This window comes from Anopheles gambiae, chromosome 2 (assembly GCF_943734735.2).
Source record: "Anopheles gambiae chromosome 2, idAnoGambNW_F1_1, whole genome shotgun sequence".
Classification (NCBI taxonomy): domain Eukaryota; kingdom Metazoa; phylum Arthropoda; class Insecta; order Diptera; family Culicidae; genus Anopheles; species Anopheles gambiae.
This window is the reverse complement of record NC_064601.1, coordinates 41,668,978-41,691,145: the sequence shown is the minus strand read 5'-3', so window position 1 is coordinate 41,691,145 and position 22,168 is coordinate 41,668,978. Positions and strand designations below refer to the sequence as shown.

The 22,168-nt window shown below is 44.6% G+C and overlaps 5 protein-coding genes across 5 annotated transcripts; 4 read left to right on the top strand and 1 right to left on the bottom strand.

Moving 5' to 3' along the window:
• The first annotated feature begins 10,289 nt into the window (after positions 1 to 10,289).
• Positions 10,290 to 11,734, top strand: LOC1271455 (WD repeat-containing protein 91). The gene is made up of 3 exons (XM_310253.8): positions 10,290 to 10,623; positions 10,720 to 10,860; positions 10,928 to 11,734. The coding sequence occupies exons 1-3, from the start codon at positions 10,380 to 10,382 to the stop codon at positions 11,539 to 11,541; spliced, it is 999 nt and encodes a 332-aa protein (XP_310253.6). The 5' UTR covers positions 10,290 to 10,379; the 3' UTR covers positions 11,542 to 11,734.
• Positions 11,681 to 13,810, bottom strand: LOC1271454 (annexin B10). The gene is made up of 4 exons (XM_310252.8): positions 13,673 to 13,810; positions 13,326 to 13,502; positions 12,504 to 13,217; positions 11,681 to 12,081 (listed from the first exon to the last, which is right to left on the bottom strand). Exons 1-4 carry the CDS (start codon positions 13,688 to 13,690, stop codon positions 12,025 to 12,027), a joined length of 966 nt encoding a protein of 321 aa, XP_310252.7. The 5' UTR covers positions 13,691 to 13,810; the 3' UTR covers positions 11,681 to 12,024.
• A 526-nt stretch (positions 13,811 to 14,336) lies between these two features.
• On the top strand, positions 14,337 to 16,305 carry LOC1271453 (annexin B10). Its single transcript, XM_310251.7, has 4 exons — positions 14,337 to 14,859; positions 15,002 to 15,178; positions 15,243 to 15,956; positions 16,055 to 16,305. The coding sequence occupies exons 1-4, from the start codon at positions 14,842 to 14,844 to the stop codon at positions 16,109 to 16,111; spliced, it is 966 nt and encodes a 321-aa protein (XP_310251.2). The 5' UTR covers positions 14,337 to 14,841; the 3' UTR covers positions 16,112 to 16,305.
• Positions 16,306 to 17,193: 888 nt separating this feature from the next.
• On the top strand, positions 17,194 to 19,747 carry LOC3290887 (annexin B10). The gene is made up of 3 exons (XM_559486.6): positions 17,194 to 17,528; positions 17,871 to 18,764; positions 18,840 to 19,747. Exons 1-3 carry the CDS (start codon positions 17,511 to 17,513, stop codon positions 18,894 to 18,896), a joined length of 969 nt encoding a protein of 322 aa, XP_559486.5. The 5' UTR covers positions 17,194 to 17,510; the 3' UTR covers positions 18,897 to 19,747.
• Positions 19,748 to 20,442: 695 nt separating this feature from the next.
• LOC1271452 (ferrochelatase, mitochondrial) lies at positions 20,443 to 22,157 on the top strand. The gene is made up of 3 exons (XM_310249.5): positions 20,443 to 20,670; positions 20,766 to 20,913; positions 21,026 to 22,157. The coding sequence occupies exons 1-3, from the start codon at positions 20,625 to 20,627 to the stop codon at positions 21,987 to 21,989; spliced, it is 1,158 nt and encodes a 385-aa protein (XP_310249.3). The 5' UTR covers positions 20,443 to 20,624; the 3' UTR covers positions 21,990 to 22,157.
• The last annotated feature ends 11 nt before the right edge of the window (positions 22,158 to 22,168 follow it).

The window sequence follows — 22,168 nt, the reverse complement described above, 5'->3', positions numbered from 1 at the left end:
GAACACCAGCCACATCGCTGCAGTTACGCTGATCGCGTTCGCTAAAAATAAACTATGACCAGAATTTCTTCCCTTGGTACGCCTATTGGTTCGGAAACCCATTCCCCGGTCTCCATCCTCGTGAACATCATACGTGCAGTTATGAACAGTTTGAGAGATAACCTAGTGTGGGTAAACAAGGGAGCAGCTTCCCGTGCCACCGAGTGAGTATTGGTATGTCACCTTTCCCCAGACACAAAATATCACCGAGCGTAATTAGCGCTATTAGGTGGTGACGGAAGTGGGTGATTCCTTTGGACACTCAACGCTTAAGATTTCAATCGTGGTACAAACGTGCTCGACTCGATTTTACAGCCGCGCATGATTAATTGTTCAAAGCTTGGGGAGCCATGAATTGCACAAGACAAATAAGCGTTTAAGCTTATTGCAAGCAAACTGAAAAAGTGGTATTAATGGATGGATGAAACCTAGTTCAAAAGACGATACTAGTAAGACTACAAAAACAGGTAAATTCTTCAAACATTTTAGATCGAGATAGGCAGTCTAGCAGTGTGTCCTATGGCTGATACATGTGAGCTATAGTAAATTAAAATATATGCGTTGAACACGCTCATAGTTCTTGCCTGGCCTTAGTCATCAATTTCAGATTGATTTTCTTCGTAGCAGTAGCTGAGTAGCAGTATAGTGCAACACCTGAAGAACAATTCTAAAATCTATTGATCGCACTGCTATCCAGAAGTCATATAGCAACAACCATTTGATTCTCTATGCTCCATTTTTAAGGGAATATTATATATGCCTTTATTATGCCTTAGTCCGTCTGGTGGTACAGTCGTCAACTCGAACGACTTAACAACACGCCCGTCAGGGTTCAAGCCCCGAAAAGACCGTCTCCCCATACGTAAGACTGACTATCCTCCTATGGTAACAATAAGTCACTGACAGCCAAGCCCACTTTACTAGTGGGTACTGGCAGGCCTTGACCGGCAGCGGTTGTTGTGCCAAAAGAAGAAGAATTATATATGCCTTACAAATTTTGACAACAAGTATCTTAAGAAATTCACATTAAAAATGTATTAGCAAAACACTTTTATCCATAAATGTAATTGTTATTTTGTTATTGGTTATGTTGTAATTGGTATTTTGTGTTAGCCAGAAAAGATTTTCCTGGGAGCCACATTTTAACTGATAAACTTGTTTATTTGGGCTGTCCACGGGATCGTTCGCGATATCTGGGTAAAATGGCCAATAGAGTATTCAAAAAGTCTATATATTCCCTATAATCTCTATAATTAGTAAAATAAGTCAAAGCAGACGCGTTCCTAAATTTAATCACTGTATAAAAAAATATTCTAATCGACTTAGTGGTTCATTGTTCTTGACTTTAATTAAAATTCGCCTAAATGTATGCAATTGGCGTAGCACGTTAGCATCAATTGCTTCTCTCATTTCCATTTTTAAGAAATCTATTTCTTCTCAATTACAATATATTGTCTTATTTATACATAATCGAATTTTCAACAGAAAGGTTCAAATCATCAATCTCACTCAAATCACAGCAAATAGCAAAATCTTGCTTTTGTACAATTCTCTTTTAAACATAACATAACACCTAGGAATCTTTCATCAAGCACTTCATCAACCGAAATACTGCCAACAATCTGAGGCACTCACAATATTGGTCTTATCAAACACTTATGTAAGTCTCTTTTACCTTACCGGTTGACATTAATCTGTTTAACTTCGCCCAAGTACTTCACCATCATCTCTTGCCACATCACCCAACCACCACTTCATTTTCCTTGACAAAAAAAATAAACGTATGCAGCAGACAATTTTCCCCATATCTCTACAGCTTGGTCGACTATCTGGAACACACTGTCTAGATGGCGCCGGGCAGGTTGTCTGGTCTGGGAACGAAATCGATTTTCCATCGAACATGGAACGCACAGTTCGTTGGCGACATTTGCCGTCCTCGCTATTGATTATTCTTTGCTCATGATTGTGATTGTAGAAAGCGAGCGAAAAGGCGAAAAACAATTGTGCAATTGTGGAAAATGTTTCAACTATTACAGGAATCCAATGGAGGAAAAGGGTTTTGAAATACTTAATAAATGTTAGCCAGAAAAGAGCCAGAAATAAAACCACATCATACATGTTTATCGGCAGCCATAGCGTGACCTTCGCTCTGCCAGGTAAATGTGGTTGTTTGTGCCATTAGACTAAACGATTAATTATACGGGCTTATAAACAGTAACCCAAAATGAATGTTTGGCCACGTTGCGGATAAATGTCAATAATTAATTTAGCGTTCTATAAATGGACTTCTTTTTTGGGGAAATGTTTGTGGCCACTTCAGTGCGTCACGTACATGCTATCAGCGACTGAATCATATTATTTTAGAGTAACAATCAATTACATTGTATTTAAGCCGAACTTTTTTCTTGCGAGATCTAAACGATCGTTGTATTCTTCATTAATGTGAATACGTGGTAGATGCAGTATTGCAAAGTCTGTCAGCCATCAATATGTAATCAATGAATGCATACGATACCAAGGTTTCATAAAGTCCCCTAGGCTCGTTCCTTCCTTCCATTATGCCAATCTCATACAAGGTTTGCTACGGTGATGATGACATTCTTTATTAATCAACTCGCACGATGTCTGCATAGGGGCACGATGATATCACACCGTCGTACATTTTACTTCCTCAACTTCAATCTTTACTTCCAATCACAGACATTTATGGTTTCTTCGTTTGACCTTCGTTAGTGGCGCTCAGTTCAGTGGGTCCACTGTGTCGCTCTGTGCCGTGTCGTGAGTAACACCAAATTTGGGGCCAAAGCTTAACCACAGAATTACACTCACATTTATACACACATTCTGAACGAATTGTCGTCGTCAACTTTTTTCATTAAAAAAAACCTTCATTTCCTGGCACCTCGAATTTCACACACTACACACAAGCGCCGGTGGATTGCTGAAGCGAATTCTTTCGGTATGTTATACAAGCTACGAAAGGCAGCACACACTTCTATGCTTATAATCCAGAACGGACAACCAAAAACACCGAACAACAGCTTGTCGTCGTGGTCGAAGCGCATTAAACTTTCAGGAACCATCTCAAACGTAAAAATATAAATTAGATGACCACCTGTCCCCGCCCAAGAAGCCGCTTGTTTGCGTTCTCAACCGCTATAAACAGTTTAAATGTTTTACTTCTTGCTCGAAACAAACGAATATCGAATCACAATCTCGTGACCGCAGCGACGCACTGCCACACTTTTTCCGTCTCGTGCCACCAACTAACTGAACGGCAAACTCTGTGGGGACTCAAACTCACATTTCGTACCAATGTCAGCCCATTTTATTGTCAGTGGAGTTACCAAGCTCTTTCCTGGTGCAGAGCAAACCCACCAATCTGCACACAAACACATTCAACAACTTCATGCCCTTCTTACCAAAAGAGCGTACCGGTCTTTTCGGATACCGGATCGTCGAGTTGTATCGATTGTTTTGCGACTTGCCAGTGTTATGTCATCTCCTGTACGCAACCTTCTTGTGGTGCGCCTTGAGATTCTGGCAGATCGCAAGAGGCAAGTAGCACACCAAGCACGATCGTTACTTTGGGGCAAAAAATACGCCTCAACCTTTGCATGTCCGAGCGCCTCTCTCTTTCACTCTCTGGGGAGCAATCTATCGCTGCCAGCTGGAGCTGAGTTTTGTGATTGTGTTCGTGTGATCCCTTTGCTGTAACAATTTGAGTATGTTTTTTTGTTGTTGCAGCACTCCAGTAACCGATTCAACGAATAGGGTGGGAATGGGCAAGTGCATCGAATGGCGGATGATGTCATCATAAGTCGGGGGCTTCACTTGTCGTTGTAAGAGCCGTTTAAATGCGTACATGCGTTTAAAATTGGGTACATGTAATGTTGATTAAATTAGAGAAACAACATAGTTAATTTCCCCAAAGAATTCCAACAACAGTAGTGAAAAGTGCGAGAGAGTGATTGGAGGATAAAATCATCATTCATCTGCGAAAAAACTTCGAGCATATGTTTCCTAAGGTAATGGGTGATCGGATACTCATGCTTCAAACTGATGAATAAATTACTCACCTGAAAAGTACAGGCAGAAAAAGCATATCTTTGTAAACAATGCTTATGTTGTTATTAAGTATTGCCAAGGAAAACATTGAGCATATTGTTTTTCCCCCTCTTTTCTTCCAATAAAATCGCGTTGTATTTGTAAACGCAAGCAAAACATACAATACATACACAACAAAATAAAACCGGTCGTATCGGTTGACAGTGTTGTGATGGACCTAGCCCCGAGGGTTAGCATTTGTCCGTGGCGTCCACGAGTCCACGTGCTTGCGAACGCGCAAACAGGTTCCCGGCGTAGCAATTTCCGTCCTCCAAGACACATTCAGTTAAGGTGCTTTTCAGAAACCAAGGTTCTGTTCTGGAGTATCACTCATTTACCGAACGCTTGAAAATTCGCTCAGATGGACAATACAATTTCCGGCAGGCAGTAGCACTGTAGTTCGTTCCTTGCCAGGACGACAGCGTACGTCAACCTTGATAAACATTGCACACAATATACCATCTAATATCCTTTTGTCGTGTTTCTACTGAAAACATTCTAGCAATCATAATGATGATAGCTCATTCAACAACATCTGCTCTTCCTGCTAAAAATCATAACATCTGACGAACAAATTTTAATTTGACGTGTTTCTTCGAAATTGTGATACTTTCTTCAGCATGGAAGATTTTACAAATGATCAGCAAAATAAATAAACCATTCCAGATTTCAAAGATAGACATTTCAGTAGAAATCGTTATTTCAACAAGGAGATCTTTGCATACAAATATACAAAATGAATTGATTGACAATACCAAGTGTCTTTAATTAGGCATTACACATGACAAAACAAGTATACTATTATTACTCTTTTTATCTACTTTGTACGTATTCTTAATGACCGTACATTCATAACTGTATAAATAGGTCGCCAGTTACGCTGCCGAAATGATTTATCATGCCAATTTTAACAGCATGTAGATAAAGCTATCGTCCTAACGATGATTCTAACAAGACATCAGACAAATTGGACAACACTTATCACCTGTCAGTGTGGCTTGTGGCTCCCGTGAGATTCAATATACGGTACAGAGCAACCTTTCACGCAGGAATATGGTCAGACCTTCAACAGTGGACTGGATAGATTCTGCTCTATCTATAACAATGTACAACTGGACATCAAAGGTCAAGCGTGACGGATCTCTAGCATAATATTAGGCGGTATTTCCGCCCAGTGCGATATAACACTATTAAAGCAAATTAAAGCGAAAATCAATTGCCTTTATGTTATAGGTATATCTTATCACAGTTTTTTTATACTGTATTTCAATAACGTATCTAAAATAATTCAAAAATGTAGTCTAAATATTATAATTATACATTTGTCTTTTTTATAACATAGACGATGAAACTAGTTTACTTTTACTTCACATACGTTTTTGAAGGATGTTTTTAAATCTACTCTATTTCATAACTACACTCTAGCACATTTCATCTGTTTTTCGCATATTGGCTTATTTACCACCCACTAACAATTTCTGCCCGAAAATGACATCTTTCAAGAATTGAAAAGGCCTTTTAAGCAAAAATTAAACATACTCAACCCACTACTGCATTATCCTACTGATTTCCCCGGTCTCAGTGTGGGCCATCGTCCACGTGGACCAATCGCTCACCATCCACACCGTCCATGCCGAGGAAACTGCAGCCGAGCAGTCCAGCTAAAGCATAATTAATTTTCTCGTGAACACAAAGTATTTGTGTAGTGACTGTGAGCAAAACTCTCCCAACGCAAGTTAGGACATGCCTACGCGTTTCACCACAAGAGTGAAGCTAATTTGGGTGGTTTTGTCGATGTACACGATTTGAAGCATTTAATTAAAGCTACTTGTGGGTTGTTGACTGAGTGTCAAACGGGTAGTACTGACATATATCCAAGGAGAATAGACACAAAAGTACAACAATAAAAAAAATATTTTAGCACAAAATTCAATTTTGTCATGCTACCTTGAAAATTGACAACCAATTTCGTTTTTTATATCATAAATCAACCATATTTACTGCAGTGGAACGCCAATTTAGTATTTCCTTCTTACAAATCACCTTGAAATGAAACTTAGTTATTTCCGCTAGAAACAAAAACACTCTGCATCGTTTTCTCGTGGTCGTATTGTTGCTCTAACCATAAACACAATTAACAATTCTCACGGAAGGTACGTAATATTTACGCTTAATTTATTGCGCTTTGCGATAACATTTTTTAATATTATTTTCAATTCAAATTCATTAAACAGTTAATGCTCCTAATCTATAAAACGCTTATTACTCACTCTTCATATCACTCTTACTTGCTACGCGTTATAACAGTTGCGTTTTATAATTAAAAATACTTCAATTTTATATCAAATTTCTATTTTGTGCTGTGTTTGACGATACATCTTCTAGCATGATTAATGTATCGTTTCAGTCTTCTAATCTTGCTTGCAATCTCAAAAATATGAACTTATCAGCAAGTGACTAAGAAACCTTAATTTCACTCTTATCAAATGTTTGAGATAATTGTATTACGAACAGCTTTTACATTTAATGGGTGTTTGTTGATAAAAACCATTAGTAGAGCTCGATGGTCACCGCAGAATGCAAAGAAAGGAACATCTAAAAATCGATCCTTGCATCATTAATATTTGATTTACTATCAAACGTGAGAAGAATAGTTCCATTTCACACTTTTACAGATACCTACTTCATTTTGCGGGCACAAATGGTATAACCGATGAAAAGTTGAGCTAATTGCTTCTTCCTAGTAATTGAATTTCTATCCTAAACAACTAAACCTCCGCTAACGAGACAATTTCATTAGATGAAACGTGTCCTATTGCTTTATCAACACCCCAAAACCGTACCCACTATCAGATCTGCCCTTGACCCGCTGTTCTGCTACCCTTCACAGACCATGCTAGAAATAACGAGGAGCGATACTGATAAGCGCCAGCACTTCCCCTTGCACAGCGTGACACTTATTGCTGGACAAATGATGCATTAGCTTACCTTCGCTAGCTGTTGGACGCTCTCGGTAGCTTTGACTTGTCGACTGCTGATAGATCGCACGTGCCAGTTCACCCGGGGAATCCGTTCCGGGTTGCACCTGTCAAACCATATGCACTGCTGGACCTGTGCACGCTCTCACACTTGAGCCCGCGCTGGTCTGACTTCACACTGAGAATGACATACTTTTGCACTACGACCTATTTACCCTTCTACACAACAGCACTTGTTTTGGGGCAGCGTTGCTCTAGCAAACACTCACTCACTCTTCACGTTGTTGCCTTTTGCATACCTACGCACTACTGCTGCTGTTGCTAATATACTTAGCAAATAAACATTTGACACACTCAAACGTACCCGCACCGTACACACACTTGAGATTAATCCGGATGATTCGTAAAGTGGCGTAATCTCGAACACAAACTCAACAGCTCCCGTCACAGGGAACCCGAATGGCTGCTACCAGCTAATGATTCTAATAGAAGGACACTTTCCTCTCCACTTTTGCTAGCTGTCGGTATGATTAGCCTGAAGCTGTTGAGAGTGGAAAGGCTTCCGATTTGACTGGACTGGTCCCCACTTACCTGGGGATGAAATGTTGTTACAAACCCCTAGGCACGACCTTCACGGTGAACGCACTGCTCACGCACGTCCGGACGAAAACGTGTTTCGCTCGCGAATGCGGTATGCTGGCCGAAGTCACGAGGGCGCTCGGGTGCTAGCTCTAGCGATTGGCACAATGGGCCGGGCCGGGCACAAAACGGCACCATTTTAGGTTCCTTTCTAAATGGTGCTTATTCGAAAATCATAACATAACATTTGGGGGAAATTTTATTACATATGTATTTTTTAGTTTTTTTGCAAATCTTTTTAATTTTGATTTTGATAGAATTTAAATAATATATTTCTTTGTAAAATTCTCTCAATATAGCATAGCGACAGATTGCAGCATTGTATTGTTATTAGTTTAGTGGATGATTGCATCACAATCTGTAATTAATTCGTATAAAGTTGAAATTAAATCAAGTGTCTCGCATACAAGAGTATTCATATTTACGGGCTTAATGTGTCTCTCGAATGCGCATTTCCTGTTTGATAAAAATTTTCGTTGTCATCACGTAAACGTCGTAAAGAAATATCTTTGAGCTGTTTTGTGTGAACTTGTTAATAGTTACTAAAACAAACAACCCAAGTGCCACAGATTAAGCTTAAACGACTGGAAAATTGAATATCCATAGTAAAAAAATGAAAGCTCCACACAGCTTCATTGGTTTGATCAATAGATGGCGTATTACAACTCATCATTATATTGCTATCCTTTTCTTGCAATGTGTTTCGACAAGTTTCATCTTATCATGACCTATATAGCCTTCTAACTTTCTGAGCAAAAATCTATATGAATGGTCGTGTGGTCAGATACGTGGGTATCAACACCAACGACCATTTCTCAAATCTTACTTGCTTCAGTGCTGGTGGTTTCCGTTGGAGTTAAGTATTTAAGCAATCGTATCGCCGTTCTAGTTCTAGCGATGCATAACTTCAATGCGAAACCATACAACAGTACAGAGGAAATGAGAAAGCTCTCCTCCAAGCGATGAAGCTCAACTGGTTGGGGTATCCCACCAACAGAGAGCGCCACCAGCTTTTTCGCTATTTTTAGAATGTATGAGTCGTTTGCCGTCTGCTAAACGAAGTCTTTCTATATTCCGTTTAGGTATAGAACTTGAGTCGTTTAGAAGCCGTTTAGTGGTCGTTTAGTGGATTTGTGGCACTTGGGAAACGACCGAACATGAATATTTTAAGAGTTTTGGCGCTTTTAAAGGGTCATAAACATAAACAAATTATTCCTTTAATTTAAAATCGTTTTTCGTCGTGCATCAAATTCAAGCTAGGTACTCTGCTTGAATTTACGCCGGCATGTATGCAAATTGTATGACACAACAGTTCCTTCTAAAATGGTCCATACAAAAAGAAACATTCCTACCTGAAAGTATGCAATTTGTGAAATAATATTGCAGAGCTTTACATTATCCATTACACCAAACAACCCAAGCGCCACAGATTAAGCTTAAACGACTGGAAAATCGAATATCCATAGAAAAAAAAAAACCAAAGCTCCATAGCTTCACTGTTTTGCTCATTAGATGGCGTATTACAACTCTTCATTATATTTCTGTCCTTTTCTTGCAATGTGTTTCGAAAAGTTTCATCTTATCATGACCTATATAGCCTTCTAACTTTCTGAGCAAAAATCTATATTTATGGTCGTGTGGTCAGATACATGGGTATCAACACCATCGACTGTTATTCAAATCGACGAATGGTTCACATTGGAGTTTATTATTTCAACAATCGTATCGCCGTTCTAGTTCTAGCTATGCATAACTTCAATGCGAAACCATATAACAGTACAGATGGAAGGATAAAGCTCTCAAAGCGAGGAAAGCTCCCCACTTGTTAGGTATCCCACCAACAGATGTCGCCACCAACTTTTTTTTTTGCTATTTTCAGAATGCATCAGTCATTCACCGTCTTCTAAACGAAGTCTTTCTATACAGTCATTATCCGATATACGCTATCGTACGGGACCGAGCGCAATAGCGTATCTCGAGTTTTCGCGTATAGCGGATTCCTATGGAAAAATAGTTTACACTACCGGTTCGAGGGTTGAAAAATATCGCCACAGAGTTTTGCATTAAAGTTTTTTGTTATAAAATAGGTATCTTTTGCACAAATTTAATGCAAAATGCATAAAGAACATTAAGGAAATTCAAAAAGAGCATAAAATATTTCAAAAATTTAAAATATTTGCAAAAAACACATGGAGCTGTCAAATTTAGAGGATTCGCGTACTGCGAATTCGCGTATATCGAGTATCGCGTACTGCGGATAATTGCTGTATTCCATTTAGGTAGAGAGCTTCCACCTCCAAATCATAACTCAGTTTATTCGTCATATTAACCATATCTTAAATTACCATATCTTAAATTATGTACAACACAAAGAACAAAGAACTTTCGTATCTGCATGCGACAACTATTGAGAATCATGAACCATCACCATTATCATCATCATGATAAAAGAAATTTGCTGCTTGGGACGGTGACCCAACATCATCGCTGTCAAAGGCACACCTTTCTCGCGGGGCGCATCTATTCACCTTGCGCATAATCAGCAATAACAACACAACAATCATCGAACTCTGCTTTCCTCACGATATTTGCCTTCGTCCACCCGAAAACGCAACAATGGCCCACATCCAGTACGTCGACGGGCTGATACGTGAATATATTCTGTTCCGGGGGTTTTCCAACACGCTGAAAGCGTTCGACAATGAGCTGAAAAGCGACAAGGACAAAAGCTTTCGCGTGGACAAAGTGATCGAACAGATACAGCTGCTGATACACAATCACGATTTGGGCGGATTGCGTGAACTGTGGGCCCATTTGAACAATCATTTGTTTCGTAATTTGGAGCACCATTTCGCCACCGGTAAGTGAAAACGGTAATGTACCGTTAGTGTACCCGTTGGGGGCGTTGTGGCGTAACTGTGTGATGGTAATTATGTTGTATTATTTTTTTTTTCAGCGGTAAATAAGCTAGAACAGTCTGTGCTAAAGTTCTACCTCATCGTGGCGTACACCTCGAACAAAACGGATAAAATTACGGAATTTTTCACGAAACTTTCACCCGAGCTCGTCAGTCAGAGCGAATGGAAGGAGTGGTTTTGTAAGTGGCAGGTGAAAAAGAATTTCCTCAACACGTGCCCGCTCAATTTGTCGTGCTTTATTTTCAGTTTTCCCGTTTTGCAAAAACCCCGAGGAGCATGCAGCGTTTGCCGTTTGCTTCACGAAACAGTGGCAGGACACGTTGCTCATCTCGCTGCACAACTTCCTGTCCACCATCTACCAGTGCATGCCGCAACCGATTATAGCAAAGGCTGAATCCGAAGGATGTCTCATAAAAAAGCTGCAGGAAGAGAATAGTCTGTTGCGCAGCAAGCTGGCCACCATCCAGCAGCAACAGTACACACAGCTGCAGTCTGCTGGCCCCGGTTCCGGGCACCATTCGCGGCTGAGCGGTGGGTCGGCCGGTGCCGACCAGAGGCTTACGGCGGACGGCCGAATCCGCTACTCGACGCGACCCTCCTCCAGCATGCTTTCGCTGAACGATCTGCAACCGTTTGGCATTCCACCGCCGACCCACATCGTGGACGATTTCTACATCATCGCGCAGGAATCGAACAGCCTCGGCAGTGCGGCCGAAAGCCAGGCCCGTGGCTTGAAGTCGTTGATCCGGAACATCGGGTCCGGCGGCAGCCCGGTGCTCGGGCGGCGGGAAGCAGCCCTGGAGCGCAACAAAAAACGCTCCGGGAGTGTCGGCAGCCGGGGCAATTGGATCCACAGCTAAGCGAGCGGCGGGGCAGCACTTCCAAGCAAACATTCCGTGGAGCATACATTCGCCGAACAGCTGTATCACCTTCAACCACCATTTTCTCATGTAGCCGGAATAAGCTTTACACACACACACACACCCCCTCCGGGCACGGTTTACAGTAGTCACATTAAATGCTTTATTTCCCAATCGTGTTCGTGCATTAAAATACTGTCTGTTATTTAGCATACTGAATTAGCGTAAGGCAAACCGAACGTAGTAAGGCTGCAACATTGAAGAATGCGCCAGGCTAATCGCTCACGCAAAAGGCCACCATGCTCAAGGAAGTTCCTGGAACTTCTACCATAGTAAATAGCGAAAGCCCTTCCCAGCTTTCCGTTTTGCTCGCAAACGTTCGCGTAGTAGTGCGGTACATAAATATCGTTGGCTCGTTTCAAAATTATGTTTTGTGTTGTATGTATGAGATTCAAAAACATTTGCCTTTCGTGTTACAGGTGTTTAGGCACCGCCGATCAGTGCGCAGAGAGCACGCTTGTAGTCGCCGGAACATTCGTTCTGAAATGTTGAAAGAGAAGTTCGCTTAGTTTATGTTGTGTACAATCGACGCAACGGGGAAGAACATTTTGTGCCAGAAAATTGTGCATCAAAAACAGAGGATAGAGCCATGTTAGATGATGAAAAGATTTTAGATAGCTTATGAAACGGGTCAGCATCGACATTTCATTGGATCGATGATGAAACGTTTCTGTTTAGTACAAAGCAAGGAGTAGCATATCTATGATTACCTCCTGATTGGATGCATTCATTTCGGTGTTACCCGTATCCAACAGAGCCGGACGACACCGTTGCCGGAGGTAAACATACAGGGAAAGAACGAAAAACATACATACACGCAGTGTCAATGATCGTTACAATCAAGCTATAAGGCTTTACAAACTACGGGGACCAATTAAAGGCGCAAACGCTTGCTCACTTACCCGCACGGCGCTCAGCAGCGTCTTGTTGTACATCTGCTCGAACTCATCCTTCACGTTCTGCAGATCGATCTCCGACCGCGACACAATGATCCGGATCAGCTTCTCATCATCCGTGCCCGCCCCATCCATCGCTTTGTGCAGCCGCTTGGCAAAGAAGTGCGGTGCCATCTGGACGCACTCCACGATCGCGCTGAGCGCCTCGTACAGCTCACCGCTCAGCTCGCTCTTCATCGCCTGCTCGATCGTTTGGCCGGAAAGCTTCTTGTACTCCTCGAACACAATCTCCAGCTGGTCGAAGGAGGCGTGCGCCAGTATCTTGTAGAACACTTCCTCGTCCGTGCCGAGCTTGCCCTCGCCCGCATCGTACAGCTGCTTCGCCTGCTCGACGGCCAGGTCCGCATCGACCGTGCCCTGCGCGTCACGGGCACCGACAATGATCATGGTCAGCAGCCGGCGGAAGCTACCGTCCGTCTCGCTGCACAGATGCTCGGCCAGCGGCCGGCCGTACATCTCCTCGTAGCAATCGACGATCTTCTTCACCTCCTCGTTCGTCTGCGGGGCCAGCACCTCGATCAGCGTGTCCTCGTCCGTGCCCATGCCCTTCATCGCTTTGTTCAGCTGCTTGCACAGATACTTCTCCGGTGGCATCATCAGCCCAACGATGACGTCCTCGAACTTGCCGCCGAGCTCCGACTTCAAATCGTCAATTAAATCCTACAACAACAACAACAACAACAACATTCCACGCGCAATCATATAATCACTCTGCCTCTCTCTCTCCCTCTCTTTCTAGCGGGATGAGTCATCACCGCCGCTGCTTACCCGTCCCAGCTCGCTGCTGTACTGCTCCATGATTTGCTGGCGCTGGGCGTTGCTGCGAGCGCAAAGAATGTCGATGATGGCCTGCTCGTCCGTCCCGAAGCCCTTCATCGCGCCCCGCAGCGCATTAGCGTCCGCGGAAGCGTCAAAATCCTCCGCCGGAACGACCGTCGGAACAGGCTGGAGGGGTGTTTGGGAGTTGTAAAAAAAACGGAATTACAATTACATACAGTGTCACACACAAGGACACACACATACGAACACGTCAGCCAAGCAACGGGAAAATCGATCGATACTGGCGCGTGCACAAACATTTTTGGGAGGGAAAAGGCGGATTTTTTCCCACTTACCGTATAATACCAGGACATTTTGTTGCAGCAGTTGATTCTCGCCCAAACAACAGCAAAAGACACAAAATACGATCGAGATTGCTGTGATAAAGTTGAGAGGGGAATTTGGGCGCAAAAAATAGCTACACGCAGCCAACACCTTGTCAGCACCACCGTACGAATGAAGCGGAATGAATGGGAAACATCGTAACGGACCGCGGATCGTCGTAGTTGGCCGGGCCTTCTACCACCTCCAACGCAATGCGTTTTCTTCCTCTTCTTTTGCCGTGGTTGAAGTTCATCGGCTGAAGGTAGGTTTCCACGTAGCCAACGCCGTCAACTGGTCGAATGCGTTATCGGAGAGAGGTTTTGTTTGATGATTGGCAGCATTTTGACCGCATATCGTGTTCCACCTGATAACGATGGATGTATTGATTCGTGCACACGCCACATATCGGAGCATAATTGCGGGAAGGCGGAGCAACGCGATGGAGAGTGACTTAAATTGTTCACAAACAGCGAAAGCACAAACGCGAACGACAGGTTTTGCATTGTTTTCTTGGAAACAAATCATACGCAGTTTCGGGTGAACCTGATCGTTCACTGCATAAGCGAAGTTTGCACACAGCACAGGATGTAAACACGATGTTATGCTCGTTTCTGATGTCGGTATACATTTCCCTGTTTTGTTGTCTATTCCACAAATAATGTATTTGCAATGCTCGCTAACACTTTTTTAACACCTCTTTGCAAAATTAGGTCAAAAAAGAATTAAAAAAAAACCCCACAAACACATGGAGTTCATGCACGTCAACATGTGTGCGGCACGTGTTTACCGCGCTTGTCAGAATACGCATACCATCGTACCGCGAATACAGCGAAGACGCTGCTACGCTCGACACGAACAGGTTCTTGCGGTTTAGATTCTCCAGCATTGCTGTGTATTGCGTCGCTACGATTTCAACGTACGCGTTTATTTATTCTTGCTAATTGTTTTCATCTTTTCGCACGCGTCGCCGTTTTGGACCGTGCCCATTGACGCTAAACGGACCGGCCGCTTGTGGGGTGTGATTTCGATTCGACTTCTACTTTCGGTGGTGCTGTGTTGCCTAGTGGCTTTGCCGCATCCAGTTCCGTTGCGGCCGTCGACGAGCTAATTGTGTTAAATTGTCTGTTTGTCCTAAACCAACATGTCGTGGTACTATACGGTGAGTAGCAGGTGTAAAGAAGCTGCGAAAAAAAAACATATCTTTTCGTGCATTCCACCTCCCAAGCAAATTCATTGAGTCAAATGTGTTGTTACTAAAAACAATGTGTTGTGTCTGCTTGACCCACAATGCTCCTCCACAGCCCCACCCGACCGTTGTGCCGGCGGAAGACTTCGATGCATCGGCCGACGCCAATGCACTCCGGAAGGCGATGAAAGGTTTCGGCACGGACGAGCAGGCCATCATCGACATTCTCTGTGCCCGTTCGAACGGTCAGCGGCAGGAGATAGCGGAAGCTTTCAAGCGTGAATTGGGCAGGGTAAGTGTTCGGTGATCGGTAACAAACAACTAAAATCTATTTATAACTCCCCTCCATTTGTTAGGATTTGATCGACGATCTGAAGTCGGAGCTGGGCGGCAAGTTCGAGGACGTCATCCTGGGGCTGATGCTGCGCCCGGAAGCGTACCTGTGCAAGCAGCTGCACAAAGCGATGGACGGTATCGGGACCGACGAAAAGTCGCTGATCGAAATCATCTGCCCGCAGACGAACGATCAGATACGGGCGATCGTCGACTGCTACGAGGAGATGTACAGCCGGCCCCTGGCCGAGCATCTGTGCAGCGAAACGTCCGGCAGCTTCCGCCGGCTGCTGACCATGATCATCGTTGGATCGCGCGATCCTCAGGGCACGGTCGATCCGGAGCTGGCCGTCGAGCAGGCGAAGCAGCTGTACGATGCGGGCGAGGGCAAGCTCGGCACGGACGAGGAAGTGTTCTACAAAATACTGGCGCACGCCTCCTTCGACCAGCTCGAGATTGTGTTCGAGGAGTACAAAAGTTTGTCCGGCCGTACGATCGAGCAGGCACTGAAGGCGGAACTGAGCGGTGAGCTTTATGATGCGCTCAGCGCGATCGTGGAGTGCGTCCAGATGGCACCGCACTTCTTTGCCAAGCGGCTGCACAAAGCGATGGATGGCGTGGGTACAGACGACGCAACGCTGATCCGGATCATTGTGTCGCGGTCGGAGATCGATCTGCAGAACATTAAGGATGAGTTCGAGCAGATGTACAACAAGACGCTAGTCAGTGCCGTGCGGGTAAGTTGTTTTGTGTGATCCGAGCTTCTGCGAGTCAGCCTGTCCCCGTCTCACATCTCAAATGGTGTCAATCATCTCACTCTCCCCTTTCCAAACAGAGCGAAACATCCGGCGACTACAAACGGGCGCTCTGTGCTCTGATCGGAAATGCTTAAGCACGAGCCGCCGAGCACAGGCCGAGCATCTTCTCCACGATGAATTGTTTCTAATCAAGTATTCTGAACAGCGCGTACACGAAAGCATGCCTTTTTATTATAATACCACCCCCTCACCCGGGTTTTGGGGAGAATGTGTGTCAAATTTCTTGTTTATCAATAAAGATTTTAATCACACTCTATCGCAAACAAAATCATTTCTAATGTACTTTGGCATTATTTACTTCCTTTTTTTTTGGTAAACTGTGACGATAATTAAACACAACACAACCCACAAAGATTAGTCCACAATAAATTATGTTTGGGCGTGGTCCGATAGCATCTGCACGGTGCAACATTTTCGTCTCGTTTTCCGTTAGCAGACGATATGGGCGCCGCCTGGTCGCATGTTTCGTGTTGTAACCAGACGTATGCTAGTAATGTTTTCCTTTACATGTTTTGATGAAGAGAAAGAGTGTGAGGGTGAAAGCGAAGAAGTGATGAAAAAAATCAATAGTGTGTCGTCATGTTAGTAAGACATCACGCTGTTCCACCAACGAAACAAATCCCACTAGCACCTCCTATCAACATGGGTTAACGCGAAACGGAAACTACGACCGTTCAATACATTTATTGGGGCGCCTAATGTGGTTCCGGAGGGTGAAGGGGGGTGTTGTAGAGAAATGGAATTTTAATGACAATTTCTTTAGCCTAAGTGCAACCATTAGAAAGGCGCCAAAACAAATTGAGTTGCAAGGAATGACAACAGTTTTACAGTTTTGAACATTCTGAATACAAAAGCTGTAAATAATGTAATGATCGTTCAAATATATATTTTATTATAATTTTAGTAATCATTGTGTAACGTGGATTAATATTAGAAATGTATTAGAACGTTACTGTTTGGTTTCGCATGACTCATCTTGTTATTCGCAATAAGAACCATTAGATATTAATATTGGCACTATGCCATCGGCCATACGGCGTCGCTCTCCGTGGTTCTCTCTCTCGCTCTCTCTAACTGCTTGTGATCGTAAAATCGCGCTCGCGTTCTCTCAAACCCCGACAAGACCCCGCCGACGAGATGCTAACCGATTTGTGAGCGAAGGCTCAAACGACATCAAAGCATAAAATGAACTGTAAACCCTCTCGAGCGCGGACAATCGTACACTCTTCCATACGCAACGGAACCGCGCGTATCGTCATTCTCAGGGTCGCAACAACTCCCATCCGTGGGTTCGTGATTCGCATTAATAAGTGGCTGTGATCTTGTGACGTGTCTTGTTTTTTCCGCACGATCTAGTAAAACCGATCGCGTGTGGGGCATTTAAGTGATTCACATTCACCTGTAGTGAGGTTTTGGGACGTTCCCTGTGCTGCTGCTTTCCTATCGTCAGTAAAGTTTTCTCTCCTATCAGCAATGTCGTGGTATTATGTGGTGAGTGTGATATCTATTTTTAGCACATTGTGGAATACAACTAAAACCCCTCGAAGCAGATGCTAACAAAAGTGTTGTTAATGCATTTGTTGAGGCATAAAACGTAATGATGTATGAGTGTGTGTTTGGTGTTTGCCGGTGTAATGCTGTGGAACGTACTCGATCAAACGCTTGTGCATATATTGGAGTACAAAAAAATTGTGAAGCCATGATGGTGTGTCGATCAGAGATCATATGACATGCCTCACATAACCTTGACACAGCTTGCTATGGCTACCGATGTGTATCACGATGCGCTGTTGAACGATTCTAACGCAAATTACGATGTCAACCTAATTACAGCCCAAGCCCACCGTAGTTCCGGCGGAAAACTTCAACCCATCGGAGGATGCTGCCGCCCTTCGCAAAGCGATGAAGGGCTTCGGTACGGACGAGCAGGCCATCATCGACATACTGTGCGCCCGGAGCAACTATCAGCGGCAGCAGATAGAGGCCGCCTTCAAGAACGAGCTGGGCCGGGACCTCGTGAAGGACCTGAAGTCCGAGCTGAGCGGCAAATTCGAGGATGTCATCGTAGGTCTGATGACACCGCCGGTCAACTACCTGTGCAAGCAGCTGTACAAAGCGATGGACGGCATCGGGACGGACGAGAAGGCGCTGATCGAGATACTGTGCTCGCAGGACAACGATCAGATGCACGAGATTGCCCGCACGTACGAGACGATGTACGATCGACCGCTGGCCGAGCACGTGTGCACGGAAACGTCCGGCAGCTTCCGGCGGCTGCTAACCCTGATTATTACCGGCACGCGCCAGGACCCGTCGGAGCCGGCCGATCCCGATCTGGCCGTCGAGCAGGCGAAGCAGCTGTACGATGCGGGCGAGGCCAAGCTCGGCACGGATGAGTCGGTGTTTTACAAGATTCTGGCCCACGCATCCTTCTCCCAGCTGGAGCTGGTGTTCGAGGAGTACAAGAAGCTTACCGGGCGTACGATCGAGCAGGCACTGAAGGCGGAGATCAGCGGCGATTTCTACGACGCCCTCAGCGCGATCGTCGAGTGTGTTCAGATGGCGCCCCACTTCTTTGCCAAGAAGCTGTTCAAAGCAATGGACGGTCTCGGCACGGACGACAAAACGCTGATCCGCATCATCGTCACCCGGGCGGAGATCGATCTGCAGAACATTAAGGACGAGTTCGAGCAAATGTACAACAAGACGCTGCTCAGTGCGGTCAAGGTAATGGTTAAAGTTGACCTAATGGTAGAAAGCAAAATTAATAAATGACGATTCTTCTTTTCGTATTTCCCACAGAGCGAAACATCCGGCGACTACAAGCGTGTGCTGTGTGCGCTGATTGGAGGTGCATAATCAAACCTCGAACGGAACAACAACGCATAATCATAATCGTTATCTCTATTTTAATGTTTCATGTTGAGCCATTTTAATGTTAGCGTAAGTTTACACCAGAATCCTCAGTAGTGACTTTACGAAGCGCATCCAATCTATTTTGACTACTTTTACAATGCTTTGCAAAACCAGAACCAGAACAGAGCGAAGAACGATCACCATGCAGATGATCATGGAATAGGAACACTTAAGTGCCAATGTATTATTTTACGATAATACACACACTCACATACATTCTTTCTTACATGACAATGAAAAGCGTATTATAATGTGTAGGTATTGTAAAACTTGAACTCACTAATTGAACTTTAATTGTCTGACAAATACAGTCTGAATTCAGTGGTTGAAGAACTTCGATGATATGCCAACTATTAAATTTGTGCTTTTTTGTTGGTACGTTTTTCCATACGAAAAATTATGGAAATGTTTCCAGATATTTTCGCGTATTTTACTAAAATCGGGCTTTCCATACCAACGCGTGCTTTTTAGTTGAATTGACGGCGAACTATCGAATCACCTAAAACGCATTTCAACTGAAAAGCGTTCAATTATTCAATTCTGACTGTGTTTAGTTATTCAAGCTTTTTAGTTGGCTTTCTTAAATATAAATTCCTGATTTTATTCTCAGAAGTATAGAATAATATTCTGATTAAAATGAGTTTTATTTAAAAACGCGTCCTTTGTACTAGATCTTCGTCGGTGGTTGTACTGTCAGCCAACTAAAAAGCGTTCAATTACTGAGTTCCGACTGTATTTGGTATTTATTAATAAAAACATATTTTGACCACGGTATTATGTGCTGTGAAAACGGGTATCAGTAGTTGAATTCTTGTTTTCGTAACATCACTCATGTAACAAGAGCATTTCTTAGCCACATGGACCAATAGTGAGGTAAAAACATTTCCATAGCATGCATCTCACTGTTTTCTTTATATTGAATTACGTTTACGAAGCTCCCGAATGAGTTTGGAAAAAAGGGATATTTGGTATGCGGATGCGAAACTTAGACTAAATTGCTGGAATTGATGTTTCGGTGTTGCTTGGTTCTCCGCCTGCTGGTCATGTTGTCAATCTCCTGACGTGATCATGATTGTCCCGTCAGTATGGTATGCAGCCGACATACCGGACGGTCCATCCGATGAATACGACACCGTATGAGGATGTTCCGTTCGCGATGTGCACCGGTTGTCGTGGGAACCAGCTTCCAGTGTGGTTCCCGTTGGAAAATGACTTCTCGCGTAGAGCGACATCGGCAGCTCGCTTGCGAGCGTGTGTTTGCTTAGCACCTGTGTACATATCGATTGAATAAATATTTTAAATCCTAAAGCTTTTATATCGATAAACTGGAATCCATTCTCGAACACCTGAGACAGAACAATATTAAAATCAAAGCATCAAACACGACAAGATATCATAATTGGTTGAGAAATGGTGCAATGGTCTCGAAATAAGGTAAGCAACCCTGCAAACAAACACTTATCAAAACACAGCGAATTTAAATTGTTGTGCAATCTGTCATTGCGCATGACGGAAGAGGTAGCACGCTGTGCCACCGGCTGGTTGGTGAATGCGATATCGTGCGTGTGTTGTCTTTTTTTTCTCTACAAGACGAAACGAAACGGGCAAGTTACGTCGCTCCCGGAGAGCTGTAATTTGTTAAGTGAAAGTATCTAATTCCCCAACACCAATATGCATTCGCTGCTGAAGCTGTTTTCATCCGGTACAGCCAACCATGGTAAGAGTTGGTATAGAACTGTTTTGTCATCGTTTCACAAAAAAGAGAACATTTCTCACATTTGTGTTTGTTTTGCTTTCTTCCCCGCGGCATAGGCCTGCAGCAATTCCGCACCGTCACCACCAAACCACGCACGGCCGTGGTTATGCTCAACATGGGAGGGCCCCAAAATACGGACCAGGTGCACGACTACCTGCACCGCATCATGACCGATCGCGATATGATTCAGCTGCCGGTGCAAAGGTAACGAATAGTGCACGTGCCAGCCTTCTCAAAACGGAGCACGAACGAAAAGCAAAACGGAACGTTCTCGATGCTTACCCCCATTCGATCGCGATTGTTGTTTCACTTCCAGCAAACTCGGTCCCTGGATAGCGAAACGTCGCACGCCGGAGGTGCAGAAAAAGTACAGCGAAATCGGGGGCGGTTCGCCGATTCTAAAGTGGACGAACGTGCAGGGCGAGCTGATGTGCAAGCAGCTGGACAAGCTATCGCCCGAGACGGCACCGCACAAACACTACGTTGCGTTCCGGTACGTGAACCCGCTCACGGAGGACACCTTCCGCGAGGTGGAGCGTGACCAGCCCGAGCGGGTGGTCCTGTTTTCCCAGTACCCGCAGTACAGCTGTGCCACGTCCGGCTCGAGCTTCAATGCCATCTACACCCACTTCAAGGAGAACCCGCTGAACGGGCTGGCGCAGGCCCGCTGGAGCGTGATCGACCGGTGGGGCACGCACCCGCTGCTGGCGAAAACGTTCGCCGACAACATACGCAAGGAGCTGGACAAGTTCCCCGCCGAGAAGCGCAAGGACGTGGTGCTGCTGTTCTCGGCCCACTCGCTGCCGCTGCGGGCGGTCAGCCGGGGCGATGCGTACCCGTCCGAGGTCGGCGCGACCGTGCAGAACGTCATGCAGGAGCTCGGCTGGTCGCAGCCGTACTGTCTGGTGTGGCAGTCGAAGGTGGGCCCCCTGCCCTGGCTGGAACCGTTCACCGACGACGCGATCAAGGGGTACGTGAAGCAGGGCAAGAAAAATTTCATCCTCGTGCCGATCGCGTTCGTGAACGAGCACATCGAAACGCTGCACGAGCTGGACATCGAGTACTGCGAGGAGCTGGCGCACGAGGTCGGCGCGGAGAAGATTGGCCGGGCGGCGGCTCCGAACGACCACCCGCTGTTCATCGAGGCGCTGACGGATGTGGTGCGGCACCATCTCGCCAACGGTTCGACCGTCGGGCCCAAGTTCCTGCTCCGCTGTCCGGCCTGTGTTAATCAGAAGTGCTCCGTGAGCAAGCAGTGGTTCAACCAGTTGTGCAATTAATTTAGCAAGCATTTGTTTTTCTTTTTTTTTTTGGTTATTGATAATGGGTGCATGAAGGTCTGCAATTATAGCATGCAACGTATACACAAAAAAAACGTAAGAAATCTCTTCTCACACTGCCGAACGAAACACACTGTTGTTTGTGTGTCTGTGTGTGTGTGTGTCTTATCTCATGCTGC

What these genes read in the sequence shown, in the direction of transcription:
- LOC1271455 (XM_310253.8), top strand. Translation starts at nt 10,380, where the DNA reads ATGGCCCACATCCAGTACGTCGACGGGCTGATACGTGAATATATTCTG. An exon ending in GGAGCACCATTTCGCCACCG is followed by an intron (nt 10,624 to 10,719) that starts GTAAGTGAAAAC and finishes TTTTTTTTTCAG; the next exon opens with CGGTAAATAAGCTAGAACAG. An exon ending in CGAATGGAAGGAGTGGTTTT is followed by an intron (nt 10,861 to 10,927) that starts GTAAGTGGCAGG and finishes CTTTATTTTCAG; the next exon opens with TTTTCCCGTTTTGCAAAAAC.
- LOC1271454 (XM_310252.8), bottom strand. An exon ending in ACAGCAGCGAGCTGGGACGG is followed by an intron (nt 13,218 to 13,325) that starts GTAAGCAGCGGC and finishes TTGTTGTTGTAG; the next exon opens with GATTTAATTGACGATTTGAA. An exon ending in CGCTGCTGAGCGCCGTGCGG is followed by an intron (nt 12,082 to 12,503) that starts GTAAGTGAGCAA and finishes TCAACATTTCAG; the next exon opens with AACGAATGTTCCGGCGACTA.
- LOC1271453 (XM_310251.7), top strand. An exon ending in TCAAGCGTGAATTGGGCAGG is followed by an intron (nt 15,179 to 15,242) that starts GTAAGTGTTCGG and finishes TCCATTTGTTAG; the next exon opens with GATTTGATCGACGATCTGAA. An exon ending in CGCTAGTCAGTGCCGTGCGG is followed by an intron (nt 15,957 to 16,054) that starts GTAAGTTGTTTT and finishes CTTTCCAAACAG; the next exon opens with AGCGAAACATCCGGCGACTA.
- LOC3290887 (XM_559486.6), top strand. An exon ending in CGCTGCTCAGTGCGGTCAAG is followed by an intron (nt 18,765 to 18,839) that starts GTAATGGTTAAA and finishes TATTTCCCACAG; the next exon opens with AGCGAAACATCCGGCGACTA.
- LOC1271452 (XM_310249.5), top strand. Translation starts at nt 20,625, where the DNA reads ATGCATTCGCTGCTGAAGCTGTTTTCATCCGGTACAGCCAACCATG. An exon ending in ATCCGGTACAGCCAACCATG is followed by an intron (nt 20,671 to 20,765) that starts GTAAGAGTTGGT and finishes CCCGCGGCATAG; the next exon opens with GCCTGCAGCAATTCCGCACC. An exon ending in ATTCAGCTGCCGGTGCAAAG is followed by an intron (nt 20,914 to 21,025) that starts GTAACGAATAGT and finishes TTTCACTTCCAG; the next exon opens with CAAACTCGGTCCCTGGATAG.